This window comes from Nelumbo lutea, chromosome 3 (genome assembly GCF_056320005.1).
Source record: "Nelumbo lutea isolate HS-2025 chromosome 3, American lotus-T2T, whole genome shotgun sequence".
Lineage (NCBI taxonomy): Eukaryota > Viridiplantae > Streptophyta > Magnoliopsida > Proteales > Nelumbonaceae > Nelumbo > Nelumbo lutea.
The window spans coordinates 5,236,464-5,248,537 of NC_142686.1; the positions used below are offsets into that span (position 1 = coordinate 5,236,464).

At 38.7% G+C, this 12,074-nt stretch overlaps 1 protein-coding gene across 4 annotated transcripts in view; it reads left to right on the forward strand.

The window, feature by feature from the left end:
• Positions 1 to 12,074, forward strand: part of LOC148862524 (uncharacterized) — a 97,160-nt gene that overhangs the window by 66,808 nt on the left and 18,278 nt on the right. For all 4 annotated transcript variants that reach the window (XM_088974926.1, XM_088974928.1, XM_088974927.1 and 1 more), the window contains 5 exons: positions 2,939 to 3,056; positions 3,184 to 3,450; positions 6,446 to 6,547; positions 6,874 to 7,231; positions 7,320 to 7,433. In XM_088974926.1, the coding sequence (XP_088831052.1) occupies positions 2,939 to 3,056; positions 3,184 to 3,450; positions 6,446 to 6,547; positions 6,874 to 7,231; positions 7,320 to 7,433 (959 nt within the window). The remainder of the gene's footprint in view (positions 1 to 2,938; positions 3,057 to 3,183; positions 3,451 to 6,445; positions 6,548 to 6,873; positions 7,232 to 7,319; positions 7,434 to 12,074) is intronic.

Here is a 12,074-nt window from a genome sequence, read left to right on the forward strand (position 1 = left end):
AGGATACACATAGACCTATGGCATTGATTAAGAATCAAACCTTTGCGCTAGTTGCAAAGATGACCTCTGTTCGGATACTCCTTTCCCTTGCTACCTCATACTCTTGGCCCTTGTTTCAACTGGATGTAAAGAATGCGTTCCTAAATGGGGATCTGCAAGAAGAGGTGTATATGGATCTTCCAACTGGTTTTTATGATAATGCTAAAAAGGGAAAGGTGTGCAAGCTAAAGAAGTCACTATATGGCTGAAACAATCTCCCAGAGCATGGTTTGACAGATTCAGAAAGGCCCTGATTGTTTTTGGCTACACTCAAACTCAATCTGATCACACCTTGTTTGTGAAACGCAAGGGATCTTTGGTGTCAATCCTAATTGTTTATGTGGATGACGTTGTTGTCACTGGGAATGATCTGAGCGAGATTGATAGTCTGAAGAGGACCTGCATAAGGAATTTGAGATTAAGGATCTTGGAGAACTAAGATACTTCTTAGGCATTGAAGTTGCAAGATCGAAACATGGAATTTTTATCTCTCAAAGGAAGTATGTCTTGGACCTTCTCCAAGAGACAGGGAAGCTTTGAACAAAGGCAACTAGCACCCCCATTGATCAGAACCATAGAATCAGTGCATCAGAAGGTGAACCAGTGAGGGACCTTGGGAGATACCAAAGACTTGTGGGTCGGCTACTATACTTGTGTATGACAAGACCGGACATCTCCTATGCAATAAGTGTAGTGAGTCAATACATGCATGCTCCACGAGATCAGCACTGGAAGGCAGTTGACAGGATCCTTGCATATTTGAAGGGGCATCCAGGTAGAGGCATATTGTTTACTGATCATGGACAATTGAAGCTAGAGACCTATACAGATGCGGATTGGGCAGGATGCCTTGATGACAGAAGGTCAACTTCAGGAGTGTGCACCCTAGTTGGGGGTAACCTAGTCTCATGGAAAAGTAAAAAACAAATAGTTGTGGCAAGATCAAGTGCAGAAGCGGAATATAGGGCCATGGCACATGGAGTTTCAGAACTTCTCTGGATCCATTCTCTGTTAAAAGAAATTGGTGTACAGGCAAAAGAACCTATGATGATGCTATACTGCGATAACCAGACAGCCATCAATATTGCCCATAATCCAGTCCAGCATGACCATACTAAGCACATTGAAGTAGATAGACATTTTATCAGAGAAAGGGTAACTTCTGGAGAAGTTTGTCTTCCATACATTTCTTCCGATCTGCAGCTTGCTAATGTTCTCACAAAGGGTGTTGCGAAGAATAAGCTGGAACATGATCTACGCAAGTTGGGAATGTGTGACATCTATTCCCAACTTGAGGGGGAGTGTTAAGTGGGCTGATTTATGTTGGGCCGACTTATGTTTAGTTTGTTTTCTTTTATTTTAAGAAGTTGTTGGGCCTTAGGCCCATTAGTCTTTTATTTTTAAAGGAATTGTAAGTACTTAGTTAAGTTGCCGCCCTACTAGGGGCATCTTTGTAATATCCCATATTTAAGTTAATTATAAATACAATGAGGGGCTGGCGGCTAGGGTTTATGATCACTATCCTAGTTGACCTTCTTCTCTTTTCTTCCCTTTCCTCTGTCTATTGCTGAAATCCCCAACTTTCTCCTCTTCCTTTCACAAGAAGCTTGGTCGAAATCAGCACATAAGGCTTTCTATTCTGTTGTTTTGACCCAAAGACTAGCACTCGGTATGTCACATGGAGTTTCTGAATTATTATGGCTAAAATCGTTGATGGAGGAAATTGGGGTTGAACATGACAAGCCAATGATGTTGTACTGTGATAATCAGGCTGCCATCAACATTGCTCACAACCCAGTGCAACATGATAGAACCAAACATATTGAAGTTGATTGATATTTCATTAGGGAAAGGGTCTCTTCGAGTGAAGTATGTCTTCCTTTCATCACATCTGAAGGACAGTTGGCAGATTTTCTCACCAAAGGCATTCCCAAGGCAAAACTTCAGCATGATACTAGCAAGCTTGGCATGATTGACATCTATGCTCAGCTTGAGGGGGAGTGTAGAGAAGATGGGCCGAATGGCCCATAGGCTGTTTATTCTTTTCTTATTATTTATGTTTTTCTGTAATGGGCCTTATTCTGGGCCCATCCTGTCTATATTATTATCTTTGTAATTTCTTGCCCAACTAAGGGCCTCCTTGTAATTGTTCAAATCTATCTTAATAAAATAGTGTTAGGGTGCTGAGAGAGTGAATGGTTCGAAACTCTCACTCTCAAACCCTCATTGCCGAACTCTCAAGGTCTATTCTCTTCAGTTTTCTTCAGTTCCAACAAAAAAAAAAAAAGAGGTTTGAGAAGAGAGAGAAGATGGAGAAGAGAGTAGATGAGCAGAAGAAGAGCGGTTTATTGCTCTGATACCATGTTTGTATTCTGGTTTTGATGGAGAAAGAAGAAGATGAAGAAGAAGAAGAACAGTGTTAGAGAATAGGGCAGCAGTTCCTTTCCAGCCACTTAAAGTGTTATTTATATGAGGGCAACAAATTTGCATGGACTGACAAAATTACCCCCCATTAGTAAGAGGTAATATGACCTGAAAATATAAGAGGGCCCAGGCCCATTTACAGTTAGTAACAGAACAAAATAATAAAGCCCAAAAAGAAATAAACATCTCTTAACATAAACAGGCCGAAGGCCATTCTGTTAAGTTCCACAGCAATGAAGACACATTTGCATAAATTAGTACAGTTTGTTACATGAATTAGTGGACTGGTATGGTTGATTGCTTCAAAAGTGATGTTTAGGTTTTGGAATCAAGAATTGAGATTTATGTGAAATTTAATTGCATTTTTTTGTTTTACCTATAGATTTAGCTCTACCACAGAGCGCTATTCTTAGATTTTGGAATCAAGAGTTGAGATTTATGTGAAATTTAACTGCATTTTTTGTTTTACCTATAGATTTAGCTCTATCACAGAGCGCTATTTTATGGAACTCAACACTCGACGTATTGACACCAGTGTTTCCAGAAGTGAAACACTTAGTATCATTAATGGGATGCGCTACCTTAAGCTGGGGGTATGTGTACCACAAGGTCTTTTAATAATTTTTCACAAAGCTAAGGCCATAGTCATCAATTAATTGTCAGGTTAAGACAAAAGGTCTTTTAGTATTTTTTAGGACATAACTATCAGTTCATTGCCAGGTTAAGACTGAAGGCGGACTCACTGCATCGGCTTCCTTTGTCACAAAAGCAAACCCTCTAAATCGTGCTCCACATAAAAGGAAAAGTGAATTACACCATGCAATGTGCAATATGCTCTCTAGTATTCTAGCACCACTTGCAGATGGTGGGAAAAGCCAGTGGCCCCCATCTGGAGTGGATTCTGCACTTACTGTGTGGTATGAAGCTGTTGCTCGTATAAGGCTACACCTTATGCACTGGATGGAGAAACAGAGCAAGCATATACCTGTAAGTTGACCTTAGACAATCTATCACATTTTCTGATTTCGAAAATATCCTTCATTCTGTACTCTAAGAAGTAGTCTGTTTCTAATGATTTCTTCACCATGAAAGATTCATCCTTATAGTTTCAAATTTCCAGATTTTCCTCACTGACTATTAGCTCATCTTCTTGGTTGTATTATTTTAAACTAGAAAGGGCATCACTTAAGTTCCTTTCTTGGGATAAGCACTTTCTCCTTCCTCTCTTTATTTATAGGAACTTTATATGTTTTGGATCAATTATTATCCATTGTTGTGTTTCAAACCTACTTTCTCAAAGTGTACTGTTATTTTTATTGGTACTTGGTAGGAAGGATGGAGATACCCCAAATAGAAAATATTACAAGATATGGACACTTTCTACCATGTACATGAATTGCATCTATCCACCAGACGCTAAATTGAAAATGATTTAATTCCACTATTCAGAAAAATGAGAGAAGTTTGGCTTGTTGAAACCTACAAGCATAGAAGCTCAACAATAAATAATCCACTCTGCCTTCTTGATGGTTTCTGATGCCATTTTTCTTGTTATAAAAGGTGGCCTTGTTTCTCTCCTTCCATAATCGCATGCACATTGTTAATGGGGACAACTTCCATAAAATATGACTCTTCTTGTTGAATCCCTTAACCAGCAAAGATTCAGTGAGGGAAGACAAATCCTTAGGTCTGTATACTGAAATTGTGTTTACTTACAGAATTATCTTGAACCATTAATTATTTTCCTGAAGCAATTAATTTTCTTCTAACATGCTCTGCTTTCCACCTTAGAAAAGCTGGATTTGTTAAGGATTTTGCTATTTTTTATTGCTGCGTCTATCTGATTTCTGTTATTGTCTTGAGACATTTTCATTGATACTTGTTCATATAATGGTGGCTGAAACTACACATTCAGCTAGGTATGAATGTCAGCATGCATGTGTTTCTGATACAGCATACCAACAAGGTTGTCGATCTAATGATTTAGCAAAGAAATGAAACATCAAGGTGTTGCCATATAAAATTGACTTGCAGATACACCCTTAGTTACAAGTGTTCTAATCTTTGATGTGATAAAGAAAGTAGACATGAAGAACTATATTGCACCCTATGCTATGTTTTTCAATGTATAAATTACTGTTTAGTAATGACAAAGATGATGGTAATGTTTATTCTAAGTTCAACCTGGTTTGTAAAGGTTAACGTTACTGTTTCTATCCAATATTTTAAAATACAGATTTTCTTAAAGAAGCTTTTCCATTATCATCTAGATGATACCATGACAAGAGGAGGTGATAGTATTCAAATTTCATAATCTTAAACCCATTTAGGTCTATATTTCATACTAGGAATTTGGATATTTCTTCATGATCATCATTGGAGATTTGAATATACTTTACCTGATCTGTGCAAAATTGCCATCTGATGTCTTTGTTTTGACTTCTTTTATCTTCACATTAGCCCTCTAATGAAGACTCTATATTGCTTGGTCTAATTTTAACTTGTAGTGGTCTGTTTATTTTGGTTATATGTGATGATTATTTCTTTATGGCTTATAGTGTTTTCCTTCTTTTTCCCCTTCATTTGTGTACCTTCTATTATTTTGACCTTTATCCTGCATATGTTGTTCTTATTATATCCATGGTTTTAGAAGGCTTAAGCCTTGAGGCGTGATATACACACTGAGGCGAGGTGTATTGATTTTTCCTCAAGGTTTAAGTCTCACAACTTTGATATGAGGCTTAGTCCTTTGTCAGAAATAGGCATAAGCCTCAAGAACCGGTGGCAATCATGTTATTTAATACAAAAAAAAATACTTTATGCTTGTTTTTTTAAAGTTTAAAACATATGGGAAGGGCACTTTGGTAATTATGAATCAAATAAAAGAGTAAAATGAAAAGCCAATAGGGCAAATAGAGTTATTAGTTTCTCTTAAGGTTTTAGAAGCGTTCAATGCAATTAGGGTCAAAAAGAACCTTCATCGGTCTCTCTTTAGCCTTGGTCAGATCAAGTGGGACTTTTTCCTTATTATTCTACATTTTGAGTATAAATGTAGAATGTTAGGTTTGTTCTTTGTATCTATTTTCTTCACAATAAAAATACTATTTACCCTACTTTTGCCTCTCATTTCTCTTCCTAGTGGATTTCTTTTCTTTTTGTTGGTTCTTTTTGGTTGGCATAGATTAAATCAACTGACTTGTTTCTTTCTTCTGAATCGCTTGGGCAACGAGAAATCTGGTATCAATAATATGGATTATTCCTCAGATGATCCCATTAGTTAAAGAAGTTCTGATGATGGGAAATTTTTGATAACCCAAAACATTATTTAGCCTTGGTCAGATCAAGTGGGATTTTTTTCCTTATTATTCTACATTTTGGGTGACTATAAATGTAGAATGTTAGGTTTGTTATTTGTGTCTATTTTCTACACAATAAAAATGCTACTTACCCTACTTTTACCTCTCATTTCTCTTCCTAGTGGATTTCTTTTCTTTTTGTTGGTTTCTTTTTGGTTGCCATAGATTAAATCAACTGACTTGTTTCTTTCTTCTGAATTGCTTGGGCAACGAGAATTCTGGTATCAACCATATGGATTTCCTCAGATGATCCCATTAGTTAAAGAAGTTCTGATGTTGGGAAATTTTTGATAACCTAAAACATTATGATTGACCATTTGAACAATTTGAGAATTTTGGACTTTGAAACTTGAAGTATTAAAAGGCATGGTTGTTAGTTGATTATTTATTATTTTGTTGAATGCTGAAAGCCTAGAAATTATTGCTTATATCATCTGAGGTATCTTTGCTGTCTAGTCTGTCAACCATGTATGTGAGGTATCTTTGGGAGTTTGTGATAATCACATTTTTTTTAACTTTGATTTCCTGTCATTTTGTATTTTATTTGGATTTCCTTTTATGTAATTCTTTCCTGTTTTTTGTTTATTCTAAAGTATTTTTCCTCAGCAATGAAATTTCTTTTCTAGGCTGGGTACCCCTTGGTGACTCTTCTTCTTTGTCTTGGTGATCCTCAAATCTTCCACAGTAACCTTGGTCCTCACATGGAGAATCTATACAAGCATCTTAGAGTAAGATCCATATTCTGGATATGGTTAACTTGGGGGTAAAGCAGGTGGTAGATATGGTCTTTAAATTGCTTACATGGAAAATATACAAAAGTTTTGCAAAACAAGGTGCTTCAGATGCTTACTCCAATCAACTCCTAAAGCATCATACAATTTGGAAAGATCAACCCATCAAAAATAACCTCCGCAGTTTGTTACCTCTTCATTCTTTCATAGTTTCATGTCCTTTTTTCATGTCAGATTGTCAAGGGGTGGGTTCCATTACTTAACTTTCGTCCTGTCTGTATGTGCAAAACTGGTGTAAGCTGTTATCCACCTCTCTTATGCAGGACAAGAACCACCGCTTCATGGCCCTGGACTGTCTTCATCGAGCTATGCGATTTTATTTGAGTGTTTATGCAGATTACCAACCCAGAAATCGTGTATGGGACTACCTGGATAGTGTCACTTCACAACTGCTGATATTTCTAAGGAAAGGAATGCTAACTCAGGATGTTCAACATGATAAACTTGTAGAATTCTGTGTGACTATAGCTGAAAGTAACTTAGATTTTGCCATTAATCACATGATATTGGAATTGTTGAAGCCGGATAATCTGAGTGAAGCAAAGGTGATTGGCCTATGTGCTTTGCTTGCAATTGTCATGTCTCCTTCTGGCAAGCATAATGGCTTAGAAGTTTTTCGAGGTAATAGACCTCTGTTTTCAGTTATCTTCTCTGACTTTTATTCATCTTTCTGTACTCTCATTTTATCAGACCTTTATGTCACTGTCAGATCATGATATTGGCCATTATATTCCAAAAGTTAAGTCTGCAATTGAGTCAATCTTAAGGTCTTGCCACAGAATGTACAGTCAAGCTCTTCTTACTTCTTCAAAGGCTACTATAGGTAATATCTCTTTATCATGTTGTCCTGTTTGTTACCTTTTTTATGTCTATTCTCTACATGAAAGTGACAGAAGTCTTATTTGTATTAGCATACATGAAGGATAGGTGTCAGAATTTCTGGTTGCAATGGGACTTTATAATGGGTCATCCCTTAGTACATATGTGTTTGCAGTCATGGATGTACTGATAAAGCATGTGCAGTAAGTCTCATGGTCATGGTGTATATTGTTTGCTGAATAGATAGTATTGATCAACAAGTCTATCATGTGATTGAATGAAAACTAAAATTTGAGTGAAATGTATTAAAGTCAAATATTTTATGATAAATATTCAATCAATGTTATGTAAGTATCTGATTTGAGGTATAAGCTGGGGTCTCCATTCTATCATAAACTCAAGTGAAGCTCACTTGCATGAGAATGAAATCGAACATCAACATCAGGTATTTTGGTTTTTGCACTTGGATTTCATGGTTCTTGATGCAGACCATCAAGTACCATTTCTTCTTCATTCACAAATTCCCTCAGCTTCCAATACATGTTAGGTTAAAATTTTTTTTTCAGCAACAGGAAACTAATCCAGCATTTCATTCATTGCATCTTGCTATTACAATTCTGCCCAAAACAGTTGTTCACTGTAAACCCCTTGCTTTGCTAATACATCAGCTAACACATTTGCTATTTTTTTCACCTATCTGAAGGTAGCTTCTGTAAGAATGATATGTCAGAAGGCTTGAGTGTGTTCGGCTGATAAGAATTCCTATTAGCCCATTCTTATGTTAAACTTATCTTGTAACTGGGCCTTTGCTAATGGGCCTAATCTTGTTTATGTCTTAAGTCTTCTGGGGTATCCCAGTAAATTCTTGTACTTCGTACTTCACTTATATATAAATAAAGGCATGGTTGACTGCAAGTACAGTTCGACATTTTCAGCATATCTTCTTCTCCTCTTTTCTGCTACTTCGACTACAGTGGTTCAGCTTTCATGGTATCAGAGCATTGAGCACCTTCCTGGTTACTGCCGACGCCATCTCCTCTTTCGTGCTGTTTTTCACTTTTTTTTATCTGGGTTGCTGCTGTGAAACCCTAGGGTTGCAGGAGAACAACACAAGGTTCGACCTAGGGTTTCCCTTGGTTGTAAGGCGCGAGGTAAGACCCTGAAGCTGGAGTCCTACTAGTTTCTAGTAGTTAGCAGCTATTCGGCTGCTAAGAAGAGGTCTGTATAGGACAGACCTAGTTGAGGACTGATTTCAGCAGTCCTAGTGTTGTCTGTAAGGAGGGGAACTCCCTTTACAGTTGCAGTACTCGAAGTTCAAGTGGAGCCTGCATAGCACAGGTCGGTTACCAGCCCAGAACACCTTTTGCTACCGTAACAGAACTGCATCAGAACTGTGACAGTCTCGGCAAGTCTGAAACTGTGTTGCGAGCTGTCAGGACCTGCTGAGGTTACTTCGACTAATCAGAACCTGCATCAGAACTGGTTCAGAAAGACCTTTACAGAACTGTGGCGACTTCAGTTACAGATCATTTCCAGGTCGGTTACTAGCCCTACTCCATCTCTGTGAACTGGTTCAGTTACAGATTTTTTTTCCTTGCTGCTGTACCCGAACTGGTTTAGTCCAAGTGAAGCCTATCTGATGTGCTATCAGCACTGTGAACTCTGTGACTACTTCGGCCAGCCCTAACCAGAACCACCCAACAGTGCTGTGAACAACTCCTTGACCGAAGTTAGGATGTCAGCACCATCCGGTGAAGTTTCTTCTAAAGATAAGAGACCTATTATAAGGTCCTCAAACCTGGAGAACCCTAATCTGCATAGCTTGCAGATTACAAGTGTGCTATTGGATGAGTGTAACTTTAGAGAGTGGTCTGTCTCAGCAAGACTGTTCATTACCTCTCGTGAACTCACAGGCTATTTGGATGGAGATAAAAAGGAACTAGAATTCAGCAGCCCTGAATACACTGTGTGGCGCAAGGAAAATGCCACAGTTATGTCTTGGTTGCTGGCCTCCATGACTCCTCGGGTGGCCAGAACTATTCATCATTTTCCTACAGCTACTAAAATCTAGGAGAAAGTATCTAAGACATATGGCCAAAAGAAGAATAATGCTAGAATCTACAGAATGAACCAAGACATTGCAGCCCTAAGGCAAGGAGACATGTCTGTGGCAACATACTTTGCAACACTGGAAGGTCTCTAGGAAGAGCTTGACCATCACATGATTTTGGATTGGGAAAAAGCCAGGGATGAGGAGAGGCATGACAAGTAGATTGAGGAGGGCAGAGCCTTCAAGTTCCTAGCAGGCTTAGACCCTATATATGAAGGTGTAAGGTCACAAATTCTAGGGAGAGATGAATTACCTGAGCTTCATCATGTTTACTACCTGGTGAGGAATGAAGAAGTAAGGAGAAAGGAGATGCAGGTTGGCTCCCAGACACAAGCAACAGAACTATCTGGAGAGCATTCAGCCTTAGTCTCCACTAAGGGAAGCAGGTTTTCAGACAAGAAGTCCCTCAAGTGTACCCATTGTGGTGGTGAGAAACACACAAAGGAGAAATGTTGGGTCTTGTACCCTCATCTGAAACCAGCTGCTCTGAGAAAGAAAAAAATGCAACATAAGGGCCACACAGCAAGTGGGAATCTTGCCACCAACAGCAGTAGTGACATCTCACAGAGTACTCAGCCAGTGTCCTCTTCCACCACAAAGCAAGTTGTTGATTCCTCTGGGCCAAGTACCTTGGGCTTTACAGCTAATGAGGTAGAGGTTCTCAGCCGGGCATTTGCTCGTCTGAAGAACAATCCTTTAGCTTCCAACTCTCTTGCCAAATCAGGTACAGCTTCTGCATTTAGTGCAACTAGTTCCATTCATTCTAGCTCTTGGGTGATTCACTTAGGAGCCACTGACCATATGACACATATGCCCTCATTATTCTCCTCATATCATTTATTATCTGGCCAGGATAAGATGAGAGTAGCTGATGGGTCCCTCTCCACCATCTCGGGAAAGGGAGTGGTTGACCTAAGCAAGGATCTCTCTCTTAAATCAGTCTTACATGTTCCTAGTCTTACATCAAATTTGTTGTCTGTTTCAAAGCTTACAAGAAATTTGAACTACGGTATAACTTTTTTTTCCCTCTCATTGTATTTTCCAGGACAGATTGATGAGGAGAACGATTGGGAGTAGTCATGAGTATGAGGGCCTCTACTATTTTGATGCAGATGTCAGTTCAGCACTGCAAGCTTCTGCTACTACTAGTCCAGAAAGTGTGGAGTCAAGAGCTAGGTTGCACTTGTGGCATGCTAGGCTAGGTCATTTGTCTTTTTCTTCTTTAGCAATGTTGTTTCCTGATTTATGTAAGGGCATTCCAAGTCAAAGTTTAGTTTGTGATGTGTGTCAAATGTCAAAACAATGCAAATCAATGTATCCAATTTCTAGTAATGAAATTCAAGCCCCTTTTGATTTGGTCCATTCTGATGTTTGGGGTCCTTCACCCATTGTCTCCATTGGTGGCTTCCGTTATTTTATCAGTTTTATTGACCATTATTCTCGGTGCACTTGGATCTATCTATTAAAAGGACGTGAAGAAGTTCCACAGATAACTATGATGTTTTGCAAGATGGTTGAAACACAATTTGATAAGAAGATTAAACAATTCCGTTCAGACAATGCAGCTGAATATTTTGAAAGATCCCTGAACTCATTCATGGAAGACGAAGGCATGTTACATCAATCATCATGTGCTTACACCCCTCAGCAAAATGGAGTTGTTGAGTGCAAGAACAGGCACCTAATGGAGATAGCTCGAACTCTACTTTTCCAGCACAATGTGCCCAAGCAATATTGGTCTCAAGCTATTCTCACTACATCATACCTGATATATCGGATGCCATCTAAGGTACTGGGTATGAAGACCCCTTTCTCTGTGTTGTGTCCCACTCTTTCAGAATTTCCTCTTCCCCCACAGGTTTTTGGATGTACATGCTTCATACATGTGAAGGATCCAAAGAAAACCAAGTTGGATCCTAAGGCTACAAAGGGAATTTTTTTGGGTTACTCACCTACGCAAAAGGGGTATAAGTGTTATGATCCTGTCTCCAAGAAAAAATATGACACCAGAGATGTAGTCTTTTTTGAGTCTTGTTAGTAAACCCTAGCAGATTCTAGGTTGAAGTAGAGAAGAAGAAAGAAATGAGAAAGAAGAAGAAGAAGAAGAAGAAGAAGAAGAAAGAAAGGTTCGGCCAGACTAGAAGAGAGTCCAAAATCCCTCTTCCCTAGCTGACCCACTTGTATTTATTCAAAAACATAGAGTTACAGGAAAGACCATTTTGTCCCTCATAGAAGATGGGACACATAACTTAAACACAGATACAATAGACCTTTCACTCTCAAGAAGATAATCCAGAATGACCAAAATACCCCTGACTCGAGCATTCTAACACTCCCCCTCAAGTTGGAGAGTATATATCATATAGTCCCAGTTTGTTACAAATGTAATCTATTCTTCCCCGAGACAATCCCTTTGTGAAAAGATCTGCCCATTGATTTCCTGAGCTCACATGAGATGTGGTTATCACCCCACTTATCACTTTATCTCTTACAAAGTGACAATCAACCTCAATATGCTTAGTTCTCTCATGAAAG